Below are 25,812 nucleotides of genomic sequence, written 5' to 3'. Positions count from 1 at the left end.
TATTTATATAGCCCTTCTTACATCAGCTGATATCTCAAAGCGCTGTACAGAAACCCAGCCTAAAACCCCAAACAGCAAGCAATGCAGGTGTAGAAGCACGGTGGCTAGGAAAAACTCCCTAGAAAGGCCAAAACCTAGGAAGGAACCTAGAGAGGAACCAGGCTATGAGGGGTGGCCAGTCCTCTTCTGGCTGTGCCGGGTGGAGATTATAATAGAACATTGCCAAGATGTTCAAATGGGGGGGGGGCGCGCCAACCCAGACAGGAAGATCACGTCAGTGACTCAACCCACTCAAGTGACGCACCCCTCCTAGGGACGGCATTAAAGAGCACCAGTAAGCCAGTGACTCAGCCCCTGTAATAGGGTTAGAGGCAGAGAATCCCAGTAGAGAGAGGGGAACCGGCCAGGCAGAGACAGCAAGGGCGGTTCGTTGCTCCAGAGCCTTTCCGTTCACCTTCACACTCCTGGGCCAGACTACACTCAATCATATGACCCACTGAGGAGATGAGTCTTCAGTAAAGACTTAAAGGTTGAGACCGAGTCTGGGTCTCTCACATGGGTAGGCAGACCATTCCATAAAAATGGAGCTCTATAGGAGAAAGCCCTGCCTCCAGCTGTTTGCTTAGAAATTCTAGGGACAATTAGGAGGCCTGTGTCTTGTGACCGTAGCGTACGTGTAGGTATGTACGGCAGGACCAAATCGGAAAGATAGGTAGGAGCAAGCCCATGTAATGCTTTGTAGGTTAGCAGTAAAACCTTGAAATCAGCCCTTGCCTTAACAGGAAGCCAGTGTAGGGAGGCTAGCACTGGAGTAATATGATGAAATATTTTGGTTCTAGTCAGGATTCTAGCAGCCGTATTTAGCACTAACTGACGTTTATTTAGTGCTTTATCCGGGTAGCCGGAAAGTAGAGCATTGCAGTAGTCTAACCTAGAAGTAACAAAAGCATGGATACATTTTTCTGCATCATTTTTGGACAGAAAGTTTCTGATTTTTGCAATGTTACGTAGATGGAAAAAAGCTGTCCTTGAAACAGTCTTGATATGTTCATCAAAAGAGAGATCAGGGTCCAGAGTAACGCCGAGGTCCTTCATAGTTGTACAGTCGTCTCAAATAAAACTATCAAGATTAATTGTCAGATTCAACAGAAGATCTCTTTGTTTCTTGGGACCTAGAACAAGCATCTCTGTTTTGTCCGAGTTTAAAAGTAGAAAGTCTGCAGCCATCCACTTCCTTATGTCTGAAACACAGGCTTCTAGCGAGGGCAATTTTGTGGCTTCACCATGTTTCATTGAAATGTACAGCTGTGTGTCATCCGCATAGCAGTGAAAGTTAACATTACAGTGGGGCAAAAAAGTATTTAGTCAGCCACCAATTGTGCAAGTTCTCCCACTTAAAAAGATGAGAGGCCTGTCATTTTCATCATAGGTACACTTCAACTGACAGACAAAATGTGGGAAAAAAATCCAGAAAATCACATTGTAGGATTTTTAATGAATTTATTTGCAAATTATGGTGGAAAATAAGTATTTGGTCACCTACAAACAAGCAAGATTTCTGGCTCTCACAGACCTGTAACTTCTTCTTTAAGAGGCTCCTCTGTCCTCCACTCGTTACCTGTATTAATGGCACCTGTTTGAACTTGTTATCAGTATAAAAGACACCTGTCCACAACCTCAAACAGTCACACTCCAAACTCCACTATGGCCAAGACCAAAGAGCTGTCAAAGGACACCAGAAACAAAATTGTAGACCTGCACCAGGCTGGGAAGACTGAATCTGCAATAGGTAAGCAGCTTGGTTTGAAGAAATCAACTGTGGGAGCAATTATTAGGAAATGGAAGACATACAAGACCACTGATAATCTCCCTCGATCTGGGGCTCCACGCAAGATCTCACCCCGTGGGGTCAAAATGATCACAAGAACGGTGAGCAAAAATCCCAGAACCACACGGGGGGACCTAGTGAATGACCTGCAGAGAGCTGGGACCAAAGTAACAAAGCCTACCATCAGTAACACACTACGCCGCCAGGGACTCAAATCCTGCAGTGCCAGACGTTTCCCCCTGCTTAAGCCAGTACATGTCCAGGCCCGTCTGAAGTTTGCTAGAGAGCATTTGGATGATCCAGATGAAGATTGGGAGAATGTCATATGGTCAGATGAAACCAAAATATAACTTTTTGGTAAAAACTCAACTCATCATGTTTGGAGGACAAAGAATGCTGAGTTGCATCCAAAGAACACCATACCTACTGTGAAGCATGGGGGTGGAAACATCATGCTTTGCGGCTGTTTTTCTGCAAAGGGACCAGGACGACTGATCCGTGTAAAGGAAAGAATGAATGGGGCCATGTATCGTGAGATTTTGAGTGAAAACCTCCTTCCATCAGCAAGGGCATTGAAGATGAAATGTGGCTGGGTCTTTCAGCATGACAATGATCCCAAACACACCGCCCGGGCAACGAAGGAGTGGCTTCGTAAGAAGCATTTCAAGGTCCTGGAGTGGCCTAGCCAGTCTCCAGATCTCAACCCCATAGAAAATCTTTGGAGGGAGTTGAAAGTCCGTGTTGCCCAGCAACAGCCCCAAAACATCACTGCTCTAGAGGAGATCTGCATGGAGGAATGGGCCAAAATACCAGCAACAGTGTGTGAACACCTTGTGAAGACTTACTGAAAACGTTTGACCTCTGTCATTGCCAACAAAGGGTATATAACGAAGTATTGAGGTAAACTTTTGTTATTGACCAAATACTTATTTTCCACCATAATATGCAAATAAATTCATTAACTTCTAGTTGCACACAATCCCGGATCCGGGAGCACCCTCATCAGTAAAAAAGCTGACTAGCATAGCCTAGCATAGCGCCACAAGTAAATACTAGCATCTAAATATCATGAAATCACAAGTCCAAGACACCAGATGAAAGATACACATCTTGTGAATCCAGCCATCATTTCTGATTTTTTAAATGTTTTACAGGGAAGACACAATATGTATTTCTATTAGCTAACCACGATAGCAAAAGACACAACTTTTTTTTCCCACCATTTTTTTACTGCATAGGTAGCTATCACAAATTCGACCAAATAAAGATATAAATAGTCACTAACCAAGAAACAACTTCATCAGATGACAGTCTGATAACATATTTATTGTATAGCATATGTTTTGTTCGAAAAATGTGCATATTTCAGGTATAAATCATAGTTTTACATTGCAGCCACCATCACAACTCTCACCAAAGCAACTAGAATAACTACAGAGAGCAACGTGAATTACCTAAATACTCATCATAAAACATTTATGAAAAATACACAGTGTACAGCAAATGAAAGACAAAGTTCTTGTGAATCCAGACAATATTTCAGATTTTTTAAGTGTTTTACAGCGAAAACACAATATAGCATTATATTAGCTTACTACAATAGCCAACCACACAACAGCATTGATTCAAGCCAACAGTAGCGATAACAAATAAACCAGCAAAAGATATAAATTTTTTCACTAACCTTCTCAAACTTCTTCAGATGACAGTCCTATAACATCAAATTACACAATACATATATGGTTTGTTCGAAAATGTGCATATTTAGCGGCACAAATCGTGGTTATACAATATGAATAGTAGCCAAAATGCAAACAAAATGTCGGGAGAAATCTTGGGAGAGGCACCTAATCTAATCAATAACTAATCATAAACTTGACTAAAAAATACAGGTTGGACAGCAAATGAAAGATACATTAGTTCTTAATGCAACCGCTGTGTTAGATTTTAAAAATTAACGTTACTACGACATACAGGTGCGTTAAAGCGAGACCGCACCGAAATTCATGGCGGAATAATAGTTTGACATTTTTCAACAGAACAACGAATTAACATCATAAATAGTTCTTACTATTTGATGAGCTTCCATCAGAATCTTGTGCAAGTTGTCCTTTGTCCAAAATAATCGTTGCTCGGTTGTAGATTGTCGTCTTCAACTTTGGAATTAGCAGCAAACATTAGCCATGTGGCGAAAACGTGTCCAACTCACCATAACGCAGCACAAACAAAATACCGAAAATCGCAATATACTGATATAAACTGATATAACTCGGTTTAAATTAACTACATTATGATGTTTTTAACACCTATATCGAATAAAATCAGAGCCGGATAAATCTAACTCCTATAACGAGAGCTTTTCAGAATGCATTCCTGAGGTCTGTCTTGCGTCATGACGAACGTTGAAAAGAGTGCACCCCCGGTTCCAAGAGCCTTTATACGGCCTCAGATCTACCTAGCAACCCCATTCCAATTCTCACTGCTTACTGATATCTAGGGGAAATCGTATGCAGTGCATGTCGACTCATAGATTACATGCAAATTAATAAACTGACCCTGGAACAGAGTGCCCGATTTCAGATTTCTCACTTCCTCACAGGAAGTTTGCTGCAACTTGAGTTCTGTTTTACTCACAGATATAATTCAAACGGTTTTAGAAACTAGAGAGTGTTTTCTATCCAATAGTAATAATAATATGCATATTGTACGAGCAAGAATTGAGTACGAGGCAGTTTAATTTGGGAACAAATTTTTACAAAGTGAAAACAGCGCCCCCCTATTGAGAAAAGGTTAAAAATCCTACAATGTGATTTTCTGGATTTTTTTTTCTAATTTTGTCTGTCATAGTTGAAGTGTACCTATGATGAAAATTATAGGCCTCTCTCATCTTTTTAAGTGGGAGAACTTGCACAATTGGTGGCTGACTAAATACTTTTTTGCCCCACTGTATGTATTCGAATGACATCCCCAAGAGGTAAAATGTATAGTGAAAACAATAGTGGTCCTAAAACGGAACCTTGAGGAACACCGAAGTTTACAGTTGATTTGTCAGAGGACAAACCCTTCACAGAGACAAAGTGATATCTTTCCGACAGATAAGATTTAAACCAGGCCAGAACTTGTTCGTGTAGACCAATATGGGTTTCCAATCTCTCCAAAAGAATGTGGTGATCGATGGTATCAAAAGCAGCACTAAGGTCTAGGAGCACGAGGACAGATGCAGAGCCTTGGTCTGACGCCATTAAAAGGTAATTTACCACCTTCACAAGTGCAGTCTCAGTGCTATGATGGGGTCTAAAACCAGACTGAAGCATTTCGTATACATTGTTTGTCTTCAGGAAGGCAGTGAGTTGCTGCGCAACTGCTTTTTCTAACATTTTTGAGAGGAATGGAAGATTCGAAATAGGCAGATAGTTTTTTATATTTTCTGGATCAAGGTTTGGCTTTTTCAAGAGAGGCTTTATTACTGCCACTTTTAGTGAGTTTGGTACACATCCGGTGGATAGAGAGCCGTTTATTATGTTCAACATAGGAGGGCCAAGCACAGGAAGCAGCTCTTTCGGTAGTTTAGTTGGAATAGGGTCCAGTATGCAGCTTGAAGGTTTAGAGGCCATGATTATTTTCATCATTGTGCCAAGAGATATAGTACTAAAACACTTACGTGTCTCTCTTGATCCTAGGTCCTGGCAGAGTTGTGCAGACTCAGGACAACTGAGCTTTGGAGGAATACACAGATTTAAAGAGGAGTCCGTAATTTGCTTTCTAATGATCATGATCTTTTCCTCAAAGAAGTTCATGAATGTATTACTGCTGAAGTGAAAGCCATCCTCACTTGCGGGAATGCTGCTTTTTAGTGAGCTTTGCGACAGTATCAAAAATACATTTCGGATTGTTCTTATTTTCCTCAATTAAGTTGGAAAAATAGGATGATCGAGCAAGCAGTGAGTGTTGCATTTATATTTTTGTTCAGTATAAAACAAAACACTTCAATGTTTCAAGTGGAAGTATAACACTGTACAGGTCCTGGTCAGCTTTCAAAGATTTCACACGGACTCTTTTCAAAGCAAGTTTAATTGTCTAATTTAGCACAATTGTTTTATTGGGTTACAAAATGATCCATGTGCTGTAAGGGATGAGGCACATATTTTCCTTGTTGCATTCACAAGTCCTTTGATAACAATGACTCGTCATACAGGGGTACTCCTATAGATCATGTTTAACAATAATATTTCATTATGTTCTGCAGCTGCAGAACTCCAGTGACTGGTTAGGTCATTCACTTAGAGGGGGGTGGTGACAGAAGTCTAACGTTTCCTTTTATACCCTTGGCGATCCTGTTGTGCTGAATGAATTTGAAAGATATAAGGGCATTATTATCACTTCTGGCTCTGTGAAAGATTTCACCGTATATAGTGTCCCACTGTGGTGCTGCCTACAACATTCCACTCCACTTGTGACATGTACACCCCCTTCCTCCCTGTTCATCATCCTGGCTCTCCCCTGATGAACACAGCAGGACTGTCTCTTCACGTTGAACCCTTAGACTGGGACTGGTCAGAACGTCACACGGGGGCATCGAGTCGTCCATGGAGACGCATACGGCCATGAAATGGCCGTGGAAACAGAGCGGGTCACCTGCAAGAAAGAGGCTAAAGAGATTCATAGAAAGACTGACACGTGATCATAGGTTCTGTTTTGTAGAGAATGATGGGCTTCCCAAGATCGGACAAAAAAAAGCCACTGGCAAACTACTAGAATCATGCACTGAGCTGAGCTCAATCATATTTGAACAATTAATCATAAATCAATGTGATTGAAGTATGGAGCTCACCTGGGTACACCAGGGTAGTCTCCCCCAAACTTCCCAGCCGAGGTGGAAGCCCTGGCGAGCTCCAGTACCCTCTAAGAGAAAATATAGTGCTGTCAGTGCCAGTGTTACGCACGCCTCTATGAAGAGGGAACGCAACACCCTGCTACAACTCCATGTGAAGTGAAAGAGGTATGGGACTGTAGGTGTGAGAAAGGACGACAAAAGGCTGAATTGACCGTTTACTAGGACTTTATTCCTTTACACGGTAATATGGGGAAAAGGGGCTGGACGGAACCAAAGCAAAGAAAGTAAATATCAAAGCTCCCTCTCCTACCTTACCTGCCTACCCACTACTTATCTAACTTAGCACCACCTGGTGCCCTAACCAAAATACAGGGGGTGGTCCACCCAGGTCTTACCTAGTGTGCCTAGACAGTGAATATACTACGGGTATATGTATGCCCGCGGGCCTCTTGCCTAAGCACTCCCAAAGTGCCTTCCCCTTCCCCCCTGGCAACAAATGAAACAGAATATCAAACAATACTCAAACAAACTAATAAACAAAGGACATCAAATAAACTCTAGCTGAGCAACAATCTCACACGGAACATACCAACTGCTCCCAGCAACAACTAACACAGTACATACCAACGCTTTCTGATAAACAACCAACACTATATCACAATCAAATTCTCCAGCAATGATCTCAGCCTGCCTATGATCTCTCTCTCCAATCATCTCTGCCTGCCTATGATCTCTCTCTCCAATCATGTCTCTCCTGAACAACAGAAGACTGGCTTTTATAGCTTCAGAAGGCATTGTTAATTGGAGACAGCTGCGTCTTGACGAGGGGGCGGGGTCAGCTCTCCAATTATCAATTGGGGCCGACCAATCAGCTGCTTGGGGAGAATTTCAGGAAGCCATCTCCTGAAACACACACACTCAAATACAAACTACAACACAGAAACTGGGGAACGTAACACGCCCACCACAAAAATTGCAAACATACAGTTTGTAATAACAAAAACCAACGCATCCCCAGTTAGTAAACCTGTGATAGAGCGTCAGCAACCACATTCGCCGAGCCCTTCACATAAGCTATCTGTACATTATATCCTTGTACAATCAGAGCCCACCGCATAAGGCGGCGGTTCTGATTGTACATTTGTTTCAAGAACACCAATGGATTATGGTCCGTGAAGACCATTACAGGCAAGGCACTGGATCCCACATATACTTCAAAGAACTGTAAGGCTAGCAATAAAGCCAGCGTCTCTTGTTCAATTTGTGGAGTACCTTGACTGACACGAGTTGAACTTACGGGAGAAGAAACTGACGGGCCGATCCACTCCGTCTTCATCTTCCTGTAAGAGAACCGCACCCACCCCCACTATACTAGCGTCAACCTCCAACTTAAAAGGTTTGTCAAAGTTGGGGGCGGCAAGCACTGGGGCACTACAAAGTAGCGCTTTAGCGGACTCAAAAGCATAGTTACAGTCCTTGGACCACCTAAATGGTACCTTTGGACTAAGCAGAGATGAAAGGGGAGCTACTACCGTCGAGAAATTCTTACAGAATGTACGATAGTACCCTACCATCCCTAGGAATCTGCACAACTGGCGTCGAGTCGTGGGAACAGGAAAAGCAACAATTGCCTCCACCTTGGGCGCACTTGACCTCGTCCCACTTGTTTCCCTAAGTAAGTCACCGTAGCCTTCCCAAATTCACACTTGGCCAAATTGAGGGTTAAAGCAGCATTCTCCAACCGCTGAAACACATTTTTCAAAGTGGAGAGATGATCAGACCAAGTAGACGAATGTATCACCACATCGTCAAGGTATGCAGTACAATTTGACACTTGATTAAGTCATGTGAATGGCCATGTCCCGTACAAATGCCTGTATTCGGCCTACTACTAGTCATCTGATGTGAGTAAGGGGCCCCCACACCATTATGTTTCTCAGTCATAACTCTCAGCAATGTCGTCTTCCTGTCCTCCAAAGCACTCTGCTCCTTAAATCTATTCTCCAGTCCCGCATGGTACTGCTCCACTTGCTCTGGATTCACCTCGGGATTCTGTAAGGATCAATTAAACCAAACTGAGCGTGTAGGGCTTGAGGGGGAAGAAACTGGGTGTTCTGCCTAGGTTGTCGGGCCAGAGACCCCCGCCAGGGTCCCTATGATGCCCAATTCACGGGCTGCATTCAAGTCGTCCACACGCAACATCAGAGGCGTGGACCCACAGAAGTTTATTCCGATCACCTGGCGGCGTTTCGCCATGCTTTCTTCACTCGCATCCTCTTTGGACAGTTTTCCTTTTCTTTGGCGAATCCATCGGACTGTGACATACCCGACCATGGGATACTTTTGAGGTCGATATTGAATTAAATGTTCATGCACTGAACTGTCGCATACACCGGGTGGTGTCCACATGAGTTCTGATCTGGATGCGTATTGGCACATGCTGAAAAGCACAATAATCTAATGATTCCTTGGGTTGAAACAGCTATTTGGAACAGTAAAATCAAGAGAAATGACGACAGTCAAACACACAAACATCCCTAAAATATTGAGCATGCGTGATGTGCAGTGAAAGTGTGGGAGAGCTCTGGCATTTCCTTGTGGGTGGGAACAATATCACCGGTGTGTCGTGTGGTAGCCAATGGCAAGGAAGAACTGTGATTGAATTGGGTCAAGAGTATTTCCAATCAAGTGATATCACACAAACTATTTTAAAAACATTTGGGTGACGATTAATGAAATTAGCAACCTTTTATTGGAACCATGAAGAAGAATAACTGTTTTTCTTATTACATCTCAATGAACTGAAACGAGTTCATTCAACTTAAAGTAAATACCAACAATTTCTAGCTGTTGAAACCTTTAAGTGTTTATTAGGTATCATCAATGGATTTAATAACCTGTACATACAACAGTGCATTCGGAAAGTATTCAGACCCCTTCAGTTTACACATTGTTACGTTACAGCCTTATTCTAAAATTCTAAATCCCCCCCCTCAATGTACATACAATACCCCATAATGACAGAAAACAAATTTTTAGCAAATTTATCAAAATAAAACATAGCTTATTTGCATAAGTATTCAGACCCTTTGCTATGACTCGAAATTGAGGTCCGGTGCATCCTGTTTCCATTGATCATCCTTGATGTTTCAAGAACTTTATTGGAGTCCACCTGTGGTAAAGTCGATTGGACATGATTTAGAAAGGCACACACCTGTCTATATAAAGGTCACACAGTTGACAGTGCATATCAGAGCAAAAACCAAGCCATGAGGTCGAAGGAATTGTCTGTAGAGCTCCGAGACAGGATTGTGTCGAGACACAGATCTGGGAAAGTGTACCAAAAAATGTCTGCAGCATTGAATGTCCCCAAGAACACAGTGGCCTCCATCATTCTTAAATGGAAGAAGTTTGGACAATTCCTAGAGATGGCCGCCCGGCCAAACTGAGCAATCGGGGAGAAGGACCTTGGTCAGGGAGGTGACCAAGTACCCGATGATCACTTTGACAGAGCTCCAGAGTTCCTCTGTGGGGAAGGTAGAACCTTCCAGAAGGACAACCATCTTTGCAGCACTCTACCAATCAGGCCTTTATTGTAGGGTGGCCAGGCGGAAGCCACTCCTCAGTAAAAGGCACATGACAGTTTGCCAAAAGGCACCTAAAGGACTCTCAGACCATGAGAAACTAGATTCTCTGGTCTGATGAAACCAAGACTCTTTGGCCTGAATGCCAAGCATCACATCTGGAGGAAACCAGGCACTGCTCATCACCTGGCCAATACCATCCCTACGGTGAAGCATGGTGGTGGCAGCATCATGCTGTGGGGATGTTTTTCAGCATCAGGGATTGGGAGATTAGTCAGGATCGAGGGAAAGATGAACTGAGCAAAGAAAGATCCCGGATGAAAACCTGCTCCAGAGCGCTCAGGACTTCAGACTGGGGGCGAAGGTTCACCTTCCAACAGGACAACAACCCTAAGCAAGACAATGCAGGAGTTGAGTGGCCCAGCCAGAGCCCAGACTTGAACCCAATCGAACATCTCTGGAGAGACCTGAAAATAGCTGTGCAGACGCTCCCCATCTAACCTGACAGAGCTTGAGAGTGTTTGCAGAGAAGAACGGAAGAAACTCCCAAAATACAGGTGTGCCAAGCTGGTAGCGTCATACCCAAGAAGACTCAAGGCTGTAATCGATGCCAAAAGTGTTTCAACAAAGAACTGAGTAAAGGGTCTGAATACTTATGTAAATGTGGTTTATTTTTTTTTATACATTTACAAAAATGTCAAACCTGTTTTTGCTTTGTCATTATGGGGTATTGTGTGTAGATTGAGGGGGTGTCCATTATAGATAGCTTTGGGTATGCTCTTGATCATATGGTAAGGATGTTGTGTTTCATTAACAAATTGAATATTTTCTTTTATACTACTAGTTGAAGATCCTCAAGCTCTTTCATGAGTTGAGCCTCCTTTTCCATCTTTTCAAGCTAAAAGAGAAACGACAAGGGACAAAAATAAAACACATTTTTAGCAACAATTCTTTATTTTCAAGTTGAATACACAGATGTATAAACTGGATATTTATTGAATGTGTGCGTGACAGTAGTTTGCCAGAATAATACCTGGTTCTTTTGAATGGGTTTCCCAGTTGCTTGCAGCGCTTTCAGCTCGTCTATAGCTTTCAGTTTCTAGGGGTCAGTTTGAAATGAACAGAATTAACGTACAAGCCAAGCCACTCAACACCAAGGGCAACACTTGACGTGAAACTTACTCAAGGCTCATTTGTCTACGGTATGCTTGTCATAAATCCTTTTCATAGCAGTGAAAATTAAAAGGTCAATTACATTATGAAGTAAAACCTGCTTCCCCAAAGACGTATATTGAATCTGTAAAAATACTGTAAGGTAAATTAGGAAGAAACACAAACCGCTTACTACAGGTACTTCAGCGACCAATTGATACAGTTACTACTGACTATTAAACAGTGACCATATTGTTTCACCTTCTTTACGTTCTTGATCTTCTTGTCCGTCTCTGGGTCGCCACAGGAGAGTTCAGGCTGAGCACTGCTGGCTGGAGAGGGATCTGACTGGGGCTCAAGGGCATCTGAGTTTATCTCCTACACAAGCAGAAAACACAACTTGTTCAACCCTAGAAGGCTTTAAAACGTCACAAAAATCACACACAGCTTGATCGCTTACCTAACCACCTCCCACTCCCCCCCATCTGATAACTTAGACAAGAGCAATTCTCCACTTCAGTCATACATTCCAGCACATTAGGAGAAGATCGTGCAAAGCATCTGTACCTGTTTGGCTGCTTTCTTTGCCTCTCGTTTTTTCTGGTTCTTCAGAGCCGTCTTGGACAGCTGCTTGTCCCCGGTGGCGCCAGGCCTCATGTTCTGTGGAGGCTCCTCTTCATGCTGACAGAGAAAAGAGTGGATATTTACGGACCTTTTTCATCACTATTAGGTCTTCCTCCTCAGGGGTGGATTTAATACAATACAACTTTATTTGGCCCTTTAAAAAGGATAGTTCACCCAAATTCTATATTGGTTTGCTTACTCTGTAAGCAGTCTATTGATAAGGTAAGACAGCAATCTATGCTTTGGTTTGTTTACCTGGTCACTGTCTCCAAATGCTAACTTTTCAGCATTTACAGCACACAACCAAAGCTTGGTATCACTAATATTAACATTTTATGTCCAAATACTCCCAAAGTGTCTAAAATCGATTGTGGACTTCAATAAAATTACTTAAAATATGATTTGGACATGAAACAAGAAATATGCTAATTGGTATTTGAGGAACTCTCTCTTTAAATGCTCATTTGAATGCCTACTGAAAACAACCAAAACCTGAACCCCCTCTACTCACTAGTTTGGAGCTGGCTGTGACTGGTTTATTCCGTAGGGCAGGAGGGCGGTAGGCCTGAGCTGGCTTGGCCTCTGTGCTGCCCAGCTCGCTGGGTGCTGCCTGGTACTTCACCGGCCTCTCAGGGAACGTCCCATCTGGGAAGGGCTGCCACACAGTCTCCCAGAGCTCTGTGCCCGTCGGCGTGTCCTGCTTGTACAGAACCGTGCCGGTGTAGTGCCAGATCTTGTAGCCGTTGCTGACACGTAGCCGGGGGGCACAGGTCGACGTGACGACGTGTTCACCGTCCGGGCACCAGGCGAAGTGGGTGGAGTCGGGCGCCTGGGGCTTGGACACCTGCTTCCACTTCTTGACATCCCACACCTCCATCTGGCCCCGCAGGTTCCCGAAGCCAGCCAAGACAAGGATGTGGCCCTGGGGGCTGTAGTAGACAGCATTGCGGGGACCCGTGCCGAAGTCGAAGACAGGGTCGCACTTGAGGTTGTAGACAGTAGCCTTGGCGGGCATGAAGCCATAGACCACGCAGAACTCTGTGGAGCTTGGGCTCCATGCCACATCGTAGATGGGCCCGTTCTTCTCTGTTCACAACACAGATAGATACCATACGTTTATGAACCACAGAGCATCAGCTAAATTCATTTAAAATTAATCCTGGGTGTAAGCAGCGAGGCTCGAACTGCTCAGTGTACAATTGCGCTCTGGTTCTATTTTTTAAAGAATGACACGCTTCTCACGCCCGAGAACACTTGATAATGTGGCTCGCGCACACGCCGGCAAAAGCTACAAGTCCAGTGTAACAGGCTGACTACACCGCTCGCGTCACGTGCGTTGCAAAATACATTTTGAAATATATATTATTAAATTATTGCATCTACATTGCTCGCGCGCGCCAACGAGCATCTGTGTTGTCAAGGGCTAAAATAGAAGTCAGTTTTATTTGTGACGCAGATCACGCTGCAAGTCCTGCCTCTACCATCTCCTCATTGGTTTATAGAAGCAGATAACCAATGAGGAGATGGCACGTGGGTATACCCACATGGGTGACTGAAAGACAAACAAGGTCAGTGGCGGTAATGCACCTAATTTATGAAAGTTGCCAATTGCAATATAAAGTCAAGAGGACCTTGTGTATTTCAGGTCAAATAACAACTCAATGTTTATATCCCAGGACAAATTAGCTAGCAACAGCAAGGTAGCTAAACAGTACAAATTAGCTAGCAAGTGCAAGCTAGCTAGCTAAATTGCCATAAATGTTTAATGCTTTTCGACCTGCCCCCAAATTAATGTAATTGGTTCAGTTTGTTCTGATATTTTAACATGCGTGTCGTGATCGCGTTTAGTGTGGGGGGACAAAATACATTTATGCATGATGGCGCACGCACGCAGCTGGTTTGGGTTCCGTGTTACAGATAAAAACATACCGAATGACCATCGCACCAGTGTAGCTCCACTGGTATTTTATATATCTTTGCCTTCAGACGTACAAATAAGTAAAGTGGAGTAAAAACACACTATATAAAAAATTATGCAGACTCACGTAGCTGCACCGCAGAAGTCTCCCCGTTGGTGGCCAAGTAGTGTAAAGTCTGTTCTCCGTAGTATGAGGCCCCCGTTTTATCCACCTCTACGCTGGCCTGCACCAGAACCGCAGTGGCTGATTGAAAAAAAGAATAATAAAGCCGTCATGGCATTTATCTTCTACAACAACAAATTATTAGGATAACGCAAACCACACATTCTCCATAACATTTACATAACATAGTTCTATTATAAACTTTGACCAACCTTTTTTGTTCCACAGCATGGTCACCCTGTCGGCCTTGAAGAAGCTCTTGTTGGCCAGAGCACAGGTCGGGCCACCAAAGTTAGGGTACTGGTATAGCCGGACAAACGAGGGGGCACCTTTGCTCCCAGGGACATAAACAGCCACCTTCAGCAGAAACAGTGGCAAATGTCAATACCCTCCTCTACAGTCAGCTAACCAAACAGATATATGAATTGTTAAGTTTATCGGCAGGAAACAAGATGAAACAGAGGCATACCTTACTAGGCTGACTTCCCGGGGATAGCACAAACTCGGACACCTTCTGCAAGTGAAGCTTATTGGCAATGGTGTCTGGAAAAAGAGACAATTAACTAATACAAATATTGTTACTTTTATAATAGAAAGTGCACAAGCGCTACCTAGTGCTCTCAATAAATGCTCGGTTCTGTGTGTCACATCAGTATGGAGCTGCCATCATGGCTAGTTATCCATTGTTAAGGAGATCTCTTGACCTCAATGGGAATTCCTGGTTGAATAAACGTTCAATAAATAAAATCTATGTGGACAAGAACGGGGAAAATAAAGATACTTACTAAAATCGTTGTTCTCAAAAAAGTGAAGTTCATTGTTAACACTCCTGACCGCAATCTTCTCGTCATCTGACCAGCTTGGACACCTGTACACATTGACAAGACAAAAACAATCTGTTCAGAAAGGTCATGATGCAAACGTATAACTAAAAACGATCATCATTTTCAGTTTCTATTCAAAGCAGTGAGGGGTGATAATGATAAAGTGGTGGCAGACATTATCTAGCCTTCCCAAGTGCATCATCTGTGTAACAGAGATGGTTCATTGAATCACACTCACATGATTGGTAATCTAGGGAACAACTCTTGGACACACATAGGGAACAACTCCTGGACACACACACAGGGAACAACTTTGTCATCATGGCGCAGACAGAGATGGTCGCCTCGCTTCAGGTCTTTAGGAAACTATGCAGTAATATATATATTTTTTTTATGTATTATTTCTTACATTGATAGCCCAGAAAATCTCAAGTGTTATTACATACAGCCGTGAAGAACTACTGGATATAAAAGCGACGTCAACTTACCAACATTACGACCAGGAATACGACTTTCCCGAAGCAGATCCTTTGTTCAGACCTCCACCCTGGACGTGGGATCTTATCCCAGAGGCCAACCCAAAACAACGCGGTCACCGCAGGAGAGGCAGACGGAGCGGCCTACTCGTCAGACTTAGAAGGCGAGCACACCATCCACTGCTTCCGAGCATATTACTCGCCAATGTCCAATCTCTAGATAACAAGGTGGACGAAATTAGGGCACGAGTTGCCTTCCAGAGAGACATCAGAGATTGTAACATTCTCTGTTTCATGGAAACATGGCTCACTTGGGATATGTTGTCAGTCGGTACAGCCACCTGGTTTCTTCACGCATCGCGCCGACAAACAAACATCTCTCTGGTAAGAAGAAGGGCGGGGGTGTATGCCTTATGATTAACGACTCATGGTGTAATCATAACAAAAAACAGGAACTCAAGTCCTTTTGTTCACCTGATCTAGAATTCCTTACAATCAAATGCCGACCGCATTATCTACCAAGAGAATTCTCTTCGATTATAGTTACAGCCGTATATCCCCCCCAAGCAGATACCTCGACAGCCCTGAAAGAACTTCACTGGACTCTATGTAAACTGGAAACCATATATCCTGAGGTTGCATTTATTGTAGCTGGGGATTATAACAAAGCTAATCTGAGAATAAGGCTTTCTAAATTCTGTCAGCATATGGAATGCGCGACACGAGCTGGTAACATTCTGGATCATTGCTACTCTAACTTCCGCGATGCATACAAAGCCCTCCCCCGCCCTCCCTTCGACAAACCAGACCATGACTCCATTTTGTTGCTCCCAGCCTATAGACAGAAAATAAAACAGGAAATGCCCGTGCTCAGGTCTATCCAATGCTGATCTGACCAATCGGATTCCACGCTTCAAGATTGCTTCGATCACGGGGACTGGGATATTTTTCTGGGTAGCTTCAGACAACAACATTGACGTATATGCTGACTCGGTGAGCGAGTTTATTAGCAAGTGCATTGGTGATGTTGTACCCACTGTGACTATTGAAACCTTCCCTAACCAGAAACCGTGGATTGAAATGAAAGCGGAACTGAAAGCGCGAACCACCGCTTTTAATCATGGAAAGGCAACTGGAAACATGACCGAATACAAACAGTGTAGCTATTCCCTCTGCAAGACAATCAAACAAGTGAAGCGTCAGTATAGAGACAAAGTAGAGTCGCAATTCAACAGCTCAAACACGAGATGTTTGTGGCAGGGTCTACAGTCAATCACGGATTACAAAAAGAAAACTAGCCCCGTCGCGGACATCAACGTCTTGCTCCCAGACAAATTAAACAACTTCTATGCTCGCTTTGAGGACAATTCAGTGCCACTGACACAGGCCGCTACCAAAGCCTGTGAGCTCTCCTTCACCGTGGCCAACGTGAGTGAAACATTTGAACGCGTTAACCCTCGCAAGGCTGCCGGCCCAGACGACATCCCTAGCCGCGTCCTCAGGGCATGCGCAGACCAGCTGGCTGGTGTGTTTACGTACATATTCAATCAATCCCTATCCCAGTCTGCTGTGCCCACATACTTCAAGATGGCCACCATTGTTCCTGTTCCCAAGAAAGCTAAGGTAACTGAACTAAATTACTATCGCCCCGTAGCACTCACTTCTGTCATCATGAAGTGCTTTGAGAGACTAGACAAGAATCATATCACCTCCACCCTACCTGATACCCTAGACCCACTCCAATTTGCTTACCGCCCCAATAGGTCCACAGACGACGCAATCACACTGCCCTGTCCTATCTGGACAAGAGGAATAACAACGTAAGAATGCTGTTTATTGACTACACCTCAACATTTAACACCATAGTACCCTCCAAACTTGTCATTAAGCTCGATACCCTGTGTCTCGACCCCGCCCTGTACAATTGGGTCCTGGACTTTCTGACGGGCCGCCCCGAGGTGGTGAGGGTAGGAAACAACATCTCCACCCCGTTGGGTCCGTTCTCAGCCCTCTCCTTTACTCCCTGTTCACCCATGACTGCGTGGCCATGCACACCTCCAACTCAATCATAAAGTTTGCAGACGACACTACAGTGGTCGGCTTGATTACCAACAACGACGAGACGGCCTACAGGGAAGAGGTTAGGGCCCTCGGAATGTAATGTCCGGAAAATAACCTCTCACTCAATTTCAACAAAACAAAGGATGAGGTCGTGGACTTCAGGAAACAGCAGTGGAAGCATCCCCCCATCCACATCAACGGGACAGTAGTGGAGGAGGTGGAAAGTTAAGTTCCTCGGCGTACACATCATGGACAAACTGAAATGGTCCAGCCACACAGACAGCGTGGTGAAGAAGGCGCAACAGCACCTGAAGGCTGAAGAAATTTGGCTTATCTTCTAAAACACTCACAAACTTTTACAGATGCACAATCGAGAGCATCCTGTCAGAATGTATCGCCGCCTGGTACGGTAACTGCTCCGCCCATAACTGTAAGGCTCTCCAGAGGGTAATGCGGTCAGCACGACGCATCACCAGGGGCAAACTACCTGCCCACCAGAACACCTACAGCACCCGATGTCACAGGAAGGCCAAAAAGATCATCAAGGACAACAACCACCCGAGCAACTGCCTGTTCACCCCGCTATCGTCCAGAAGGCGAGGTCAGTACAGGTGCATCAAAGCCGGGACAGCTGTTTTTCAGTCTCTCTATCTCAAGGCCATCACTAACAGAGTGGCTGCTGCCAACATACAGACTCAAATCTCTGGTCACTTTAATAACTGGATTTAATAAAAGGTATCACTAGTCACTTTAAATAACGACACTTTAATAATGTCTACATATCCTACAATTCTCATCTCATATGTACATACTGTATTCTATACCATCTACTGCATCGTGTCTATGCCGCACGGCCATCGCTCATCCATATGTACATATTGCTATTCATACCTTTACATTTGTGTGTATTAAGGCAGTTCTGGGGATTTTGTTAGATGACTTGTTAGATATTACTGCATTGTTGGAACTAGAAGCACAAGCATTTCGCTACACTTGCATTCACATCTGCTAACCCTGTGTATGTGACCAATACAATTTGATTTGATAACCCTGTCCAAGACTCGGGCCTAGGCATTAACTTAGCGGGCACACAGGAGACCCAGGTTCTAATTCAGTCATATTGTGATGGGCAACACATACTCATTTAGTTATTTACCCTTATTTTACCAGGTAAGTTGACTGAGAACATATTCTCTTTTACAGCAATGACCTGGGGAAGAGTTGCAGGGGGAAGGAAAGGAGATGAATGAGCCAATTGGAAGCTGGGGATGATTGAAAGGGGCCAGGTTGGGATTTTAACCAAGACACCACGGTTAACACCCCTACTTTTATGATATAGGTGCCATGGAATCTTTAGTGACCACATAGTCAAGACATCTGTTTGAATGTTCCACCTGGAAGACGGCACCTTACGCAGGGCAATGTCCCCTTCACTGTCCCGGGGTATTGGAATCTCCTTAGACCAGAGGGAAGAGTGCCCCCTACTGGACCTTCAACACCACTTCCAGCAGCATCTGATTTCCCATCCAGGGACCGAACAGGACCAACCCTACTTAGCTTCAGAGGCCAGCAGGGTGTTATGTTGCTGGCTAATCCTCTGTATTTCCTCAGATGGACAAACACACAATAATAGACAACAGTGCAAACTCACCATCCCTGTACCTTCTTATGGTAGAGAGCCTTGAGGCAGGTCCCAGTTTGCAAATCCCACAGCTGCAAGTTGGCATCTCCCTGTGGGTTTTCTTGTGTCTCTGACAATAGAAAGGGAAAATACCATTACATGACCTATTGTAAAGATAAGTGCTAGTGCAGCACAACCAACCACAAACGGACATGACATTTAAATGATATCTAGTTTAAAACATAATACATTTAGACTCCCGGCCTGTGTGCCTGCTTAAGTGTTCTACACACTATGCAAACAGTGACATACAGTCTGCTAAAGAAAATTCAGCTGGACAAAAATTCAAAGAAACGAAAGTACATAGAACTACTGTATGTAGAAAGTGATGCTCCGTCGCTCCATTTGCGTAGTGTGTAGAGCCCTTTAGTCATTAATAGATTCCAGAAAAAGGCTAAGGAGCACAATATCAAGAGTCAGTGCTTTCCCATTTTCATCATCTAATCAAACCTCGTGTTAGAATTTGTATTGCATTTCAATGTAGTTATGGAAACTTACTGCTATAAACCTGCCATGTAGCCAGTACAGTGTTCAGCGGAGAGAACCCCAACATTGAAGTCTTTGGAAGGTCAAATGACCTGACTTGTGAGCCATCTGCAACCTTCACAACAGTGACCCTGACAAACAAAACATGGGCATGACAACGACTGTGATCAGACCAGAGTCTCAATGCATGCAAAAGTTTCCAATGACTGAAGAGGTAGTCTACATGACTAATGTCTCTCATACTACAGCATGCAAGGGTTTTATACTACTTCTGCTTACTGATACATAGGGCACGGGGCAAGAGTGGTGTAATATATAGGGAATAGGGTGCCATTTGGGATGCAGATGTAGCTTTTCTTACTTCTCTCCATTGCACCATGCAAACAATGTCCCATCCTTGCTGAAAGCAACATATCTACTTTGCCGAGGGTCCCTGAAAATGAAAAGTTTAATCAATAAAATTGCATTTGCAACACATGCACAGTGATTGATTTGGCTAACAATGTAACATTATGTTAAGTCTGATAGAACGGGAATGACCTTTGAAAATCTGCATGCTTCTCGCAGTTTGGTGGTCCACGGAGCAGCACTGTCCCGTCAGATCCCCGGACTGTGAACACAATAACAGCAGCACTTAGTCTAAAATCACTGATGTAATAGCTATGTAAGATTAAAGAATTAGCTACATTATCATCAGCAGGAGGTACATCTGATTCGAACGGAACTGTGCTTGCAAGATATAATACTAGTGATGGGCTTGCATGCTACAGCATCTGGCGAAAATGTTTAGAAAGCATTTGGCAAGCGTGTAACATTACTCGGACAAGAGCAGGTCACAATCGACTTGAAAGTAAGGAAATGATTCAACATTCCAAATCGCATGACAGTTAAGAGTGGCCGTGGCGTATATTCTACAACCCACGTTAACATCTAAAACAATACGTAAAAAACAAATAAAGAATTTACTCTTCAATGAAATAACCCACCTGCTAAGAGAGGTGTGGGGGGCGCCATGATGTACCGGAAAGAGAATAATCCGCAAAAGGAAATGCCAAAGTCTCAAGAAAAAAGGGGCGTGTCATTGGAACGTTGGCCACATCATCAGAAAATGTGTGACTAATCACTTTTTTTCCCATAATAAATTCACTCCTACATTGAATGTTGTTTACTAACAAATACATGTTGATCTATAAAAATAAAATAAAAAATTAATCGCTTTTAGCCATGTTGTATTCTTTCTATGAACCGAAACAACATTGTGGAATGACACGACCAAGGAATTGCCCTTCCTGTGTGGGAGTGGTCTACTTTGTGTGTACGTAGCCAAACTCTAGACACGCTGCCCGGTGGATGCAGATTTCACTGAAGGACCAATGAAATGGTCGAAATTGAGTCAAATCCATTACGCCCGAACTCCAGCATTCACTCATCACTAAACGGCGACCGAGCTCTGGAAATTAGCCTATTGTCTATATTTGACAGCTACAACTTCATAAGTAATCGATAGCTAAAAGGCTACAATAAGCTTAAACAATGGTGGCAAAACAGAGAATACGCACGGCCAACGAGAAACACAGCAAAAACATCACGCTGAGAGGAAATGTGGCCAAATCCACGGCAAGTTTTGAGATACACTCAATCAATAGTCAGTGAAGTCTTCTAGATGCATTTCTATTTTGCTTGAAAATAATAGCCTAGCTACTTGTTTGAATGGTTTCAAAATATCTAAAAGTTTACTTTAACATTTTGATGTATCTTGATGTTGGTTTCTGATCTATTTCTGCAGAGAAATCCAGGTGATGACAAGGTGGCAGTGGGACCATGGCTTCTGGCGTTATTCATCTTTGTCGTCTGCGGATCAGGTAAATGCATATGTACAGTGTACACGAATTTTTCTTTTCCAATGATGTATACAAACACATGTTATACATTATTGGTTTATTCCCCCATGTTTTAGAACATTTTAAATGTCTCGAGGCCAAAGTCTCATAATAAACCAATTTGTGTTAGAGCGGCTAATATTACGTGATTCAGGTTAAGAGTACGCTGTTCATAGATGCTATAACTACCTTTAGCGCCTATTGATGAAGTTATCTTCTTCTGCTTGGTCTGAACTAGCCCAATATGTACACTCAATGAGCTTACCGTTACTCCTTCAGGTCCAAGTACCTTGTGCTATTTTCAGAGGTAGACTGGCTATAGCAGTCAAAAAAGACATACTCTAAACTTGAATCGATTCTCAATTGCGATTATGGTTATAGAAACATAAAGCCTTTACTTTCATACCGCATCAAAATAATTTCACAAATGCTAAATTACATAACACTGTTTTAAACCACCTTTATCACAGTTGCAGCTGACAGTATTTTTCAGTGACAACATGTTTCTGGCGTCCTTCATCCTTTACACACAGGTATTCAGAGCATGCTATAGATCACTCATTAGCACAGGTGGTCCCTTTGTCTTCTGTAAACACCTGCTGTAACATGGAGATATGCCTTTGTGAGAATACTAACCCTACAAAACATGTATATCAAGTTTTGTTTATTGGAGAGAGAAAAAATTGCTGATATGAAAGATAAGGTCCTCATGCTTCCAAAACCTTAACACAAGCGTTTCGTGTTAATGTTCAGACTGAGCGTCTGGGCTCCTAACAAAACTCATAACATACAGAAGACTCCTTCATCATTCCAGAACTGAGAGTCGTGATCAAGGGCTAGGTCTAAACATGAACATGCATGGCTTGTGGTACAGTTTTGGAAACATATCAGTGAGAAATAACTTTAAAAAATATATATATAATAATTTACTACACATCTTTTTATAGGGTTTTGGTTAGTGTTCCCACACGGCCTTGCCAGAAGATACCGACCCTACCATTACGCTTATTTACACTGAGCTGAACTGATTATTTGAACTGAGGTCAGATTGCAGTCATGGTTAATAGTAATAATTGACCGTGCCGGAGGAGATGGCTGCCGTTTTACAGGCTCCTAACCAATTGTGCTATTTAGTGTTTTTTGACATTTGTAACTTATTTTGTACATAATGTTTCTGTCACTGTCTCGTATGACCGAAAATAGCTTCTGGATATCAGAACAGGGATTATTCTCCTCGTACTGGACAAAGATTTTTTTATTTAACGAGTCGGAGGTAAAGTTCCAAATCCCCGTCATTCGCATTAAGAAGAGACAGAGATATAGGGGTTGTACGTCGGGGTGCCTTGTAAGAATCTGAAACCGAGTGGGTAATCTGCTTCTACCATCAGTCCTATTAGCCAACTTGCAATCATTGGTTAATAAACTGGATGAGCTCCGATCAAGACTATCCTACCAACGGGACATGGTACTCCCTGTACACTCATAACTGCATGGCTAAGCATGACTCCAACACCATCATTAAGTTTGCAGACGACACAAAAGTGGTAGTCCTGTTCACCGACAACGATGAGATAGCCTATAGGGAGCAGGTCAGAGACCTGGCCGTGTGGTGCCAGGATAACAACCTCTCCCTCAATGTGATCAAGGCAAAGGAGATGATCGTGGACTACAGGAAAAGGAGGGCTGAGCACACCCCCATTCTCATCGACAGGGCTGTAGTGTAGCATGTTGTGGACCAAGGAACTTGAAGCTCTCATCACCAACAAACTATCAACACACCAAGACAGTCGTGAAGAGGGCACGATGACGCCTATCCCCCCTCAGGAGACTGATCAAATTTGGCATGGGTCCTCGGATCCTCAAAGTTCTACAGCTGCACCATCGAGAGCATTCTGACTGGTTGCACCACTCGTTGGTATGGCAACTGCTCGGCCTCCAACCACAAGGCACTACAGAGGGTAGTGCGTATGCCCCAGTACATCACCGAGGCCAAGCTTTCTGCCATCCATGACCTCTATACCAGGCGGTGTCAGAGGAAGGCCCTAAAAATTGTAAAGACTTCAGCCACCCTAGTCATAGACTGTTCTCCCTGCTACCGCACGGCAAGCGGTACTGGAGCGCCAAGTCTTGGTCCAAAAGGTTTCTTAACAGCTTCTACCCCCAAGCCATAAGACTCCTGAACAGCTAATCAAATGGCTACCCAGACTATTTGCATTGACCCCCCTCCCTTTTTTTTTTTTTTTTTTTTTTTACACTGCTGCTACTCTCTGTTTATTATCTATGCATAGTCATTTTACCTCTACCTACATGTATATATTACCTCGACTAACCTGTTCCCCCACACATTGGCTCGAGACCGGTACCCCCTGTATATAGCCTTGTTACTGTAATTTTATTGTTGCTATTGAATTATTTTTCTTTCTTTTTTTTTTCATTTTAATTTTGTATTTATTGTTTACTTCAGTTTATTTAGTAAATATTTTCTTAAGACTTTATTTTTTCGGAACTGCATTGTTGGTTAAGGGCTTGTAAAGTAACCATTTCACTGTAAGGTTTATTATACCTGTTGTATTCGGCGCATGTGACAAATACAATTTTTTTTATGGCAATTGCGTTCCGACCTCAGTGCAGCTCAGTGTAACGGTAGGGTCGGTATCTCCTAGCAACCACACCTCCATTATCTCCATGTTACAGTGCGTGTTTGCGGAAGACAACGGCGACCACCTGTGCTAATTAGCTCAAAAGCATGCTTCAAATACCTGTGTGTAATGGAAGAAGGCCACCAGAAACATGTTGTCACTGAAAAATACTGTTGGCTGTAACTACGATAAATCTGGATAACATAATGTACATTAAGTGTATAATTTGCATTTGTGAAATTATTTTGATGTGATATGAAAGTAAAGGGCTTCATGTTTCTAGAACCGTATTGCAATTGAGAATTGATAAACGTTTAGATGGAGTATGTGGCTGTTTTGGCTGCCAGAGCCAGTCTACATCTGAAAATACAATAAGATCCTTGGATATGAAAAGGCGCTGCGTGGTCAATCTGACGTCTGCATTGGCCGTGCAGCATTTATGGTGATACGGCCTCTGCAGAAGTCTGGGCATTCATACTTCTTGCTCTTCGCGGAGCATCGCAGGCAGAGCTGTTGTCAAGGAAGTGAGTTTGTGTTTATACAGGACCTATCGTCAACGAATCATCTGAATGTGGAGCTATACGGAGCCTTCCGCATTGTTACACAATTTGGGAGGCGCATGGCGATGCGTACAGAGCTCAATTTGTACAGTAACACAATAGCTAGTAGGCTACTGCGAATAGGAGCACAATTAATTTTTCAGATTCATCACAATCTAATCAGTAACCCTGTGCTATTTGATAGAAGAAGTAATAGCCTCTGTATTAAAATGCTCAATGTAAAGATAAGATGGGCTTGTGTTTGCGGCGTAATACTATCACAAATGTTTATTTCCCTTCCACAAGTGGGATAAATGAATCAGTAAATCAAGAGTACATAAACCTCAGTTTCTGTAATGTGATTGAGGGCCCTATTTAACCCCCCCCCCCCCCCCCCCCCAAACTTATCGAATGCTTAATAATGTCCTCTGATATTTTGTTTCAGCAATCTTCCAGATCATTCAAAGCATTCGAATGGGAATGTAATATCAGAAGCCCTACCGTCATCACCTGTTTCCAGCATTCCTCTACACATCAAGTGGTTTCATGGTCCCTCACAAGATCAAAGATGATCGACTACCATCTGTCCATTCCTTTTTTTCCTATTTCTCTTTTCCCCTTTTTGGCATTGCCAAACGGGGAAAGCACACCCTTGTCATCTTTGCCTTACATAACTGAAGAAAAAAGATTGGAAAATGATTGAAGGATTTTGTTTCAGGGAACTACATGGGTATTTGTACAGTGATGACTGCTGTATGTGTTGATTGATGTGCCAAAACCAAATGGTATGAATGTCTGATATTCTCCTGTGGTATAAATTCCAGAACACAAGACCAGCGTGACTTAATTCTAGAACTAAACTCTTAACTCTTCTTGGTTGTACATGGACAGTATCTTATACCCTTCATATTATAATGAATATTATGTGACGCCTTTTTCGTATTTCCAGTCATTTCTTCAGTCAACGAAACTAAATGGTCTTTTGAATCGGAAGATTTTCGCTACGACAATGACATTCACTATTTCTGCCTAAACAAACCTCTAAAACAAATTTTAAAAAGGTGTATCCTTGTTTGACATGTTATTTTCTTGAGGGACTGCATGTCGAATAACATTTTAGTGG

At 43.1% G+C, this 25,812-nt stretch overlaps 2 protein-coding genes across 2 annotated transcripts; one reads left to right on the top strand and one right to left on the bottom strand.

Annotated features, from left to right (window-relative positions):
• Window positions 1-10,896: 10,896 nt before the first annotated feature.
• LOC120028915 (eukaryotic translation initiation factor 2A-like) lies at window positions 10,897-20,702 on the bottom strand. The gene is made up of 14 exons (XM_038974183.1): window positions 20,618-20,702; window positions 20,172-20,241; window positions 19,993-20,064; window positions 19,644-19,762; window positions 19,116-19,215; window positions 14,889-14,971; window positions 14,573-14,646; window positions 14,316-14,460; window positions 14,068-14,184; window positions 12,534-13,108; window positions 11,966-12,079; window positions 11,660-11,776; window positions 11,280-11,345; window positions 10,897-11,144 (listed from the first exon to the last, which is right to left on the bottom strand). The coding sequence occupies exons 1-14, from the start codon at window positions 20,643-20,645 to the stop codon at window positions 11,079-11,081; spliced, it is 1,746 nt and encodes a 581-aa protein (XP_038830111.1). The 5' UTR covers window positions 20,646-20,702; the 3' UTR covers window positions 10,897-11,078.
• Window positions 20,703-20,965: 263 nt separating this feature from the next.
• Window positions 20,966-25,751, top strand: LOC120028917 (stress-associated endoplasmic reticulum protein 1-like). Its single transcript, XM_038974186.1, has 3 exons — window positions 20,966-21,248; window positions 21,418-21,493; window positions 25,135-25,751. The coding sequence occupies exons 1-3, from the start codon at window positions 21,165-21,167 to the stop codon at window positions 25,173-25,175; spliced, it is 201 nt and encodes a 66-aa protein (XP_038830114.1). The 5' UTR covers window positions 20,966-21,164; the 3' UTR covers window positions 25,176-25,751.
• Window positions 25,752-25,812: the final 61 nt, after the last annotated feature.

This window comes from Salvelinus namaycush, chromosome 34, assembly GCF_016432855.1.
Source record: "Salvelinus namaycush isolate Seneca chromosome 34, SaNama_1.0, whole genome shotgun sequence".
Lineage (NCBI taxonomy): Eukaryota > Metazoa > Chordata > Actinopteri > Salmoniformes > Salmonidae > Salvelinus > Salvelinus namaycush.
This window is presented reverse-complemented; position numbering and strand designations above follow the sequence as displayed.

What these genes read in the sequence shown, in the direction of transcription:
- LOC120028915 (XM_038974183.1), bottom strand. Translation starts at nt 20,645, where the DNA reads ATGGCGCCCCCCACACCTCTCTTAGCAG. An exon ending in CCCCACACCTCTCTTAGCAG is followed by an intron (nt 20,242 to 20,617) that starts GTGGGTTATTTC and finishes TTGTGTTCACAG; the next exon opens with TCCGGGGATCTGACGGGACA. An exon ending in AACCCATTCAAAAGAACCAG is followed by an intron (nt 11,145 to 11,279) that starts GTATTATTCTGG and finishes TTTCTCTTTTAG; the next exon opens with CTTGAAAAGATGGAAAAGGA.
- LOC120028917 (XM_038974186.1), top strand. Translation starts at nt 21,165, where the DNA reads ATGGTGGCAAAACAGAGAATACGCACGGCCAACGAGAAACACAGCAAA. An exon ending in GAAATGTGGCCAAATCCACG is followed by an intron (nt 21,249 to 21,417) that starts GCAAGTTTTGAG and finishes CTATTTCTGCAG; the next exon opens with AGAAATCCAGGTGATGACAA. An exon ending in CTTTGTCGTCTGCGGATCAG is followed by an intron (nt 21,494 to 25,134) that starts GTAAATGCATAT and finishes ATTTTGTTTCAG; the next exon opens with CAATCTTCCAGATCATTCAA.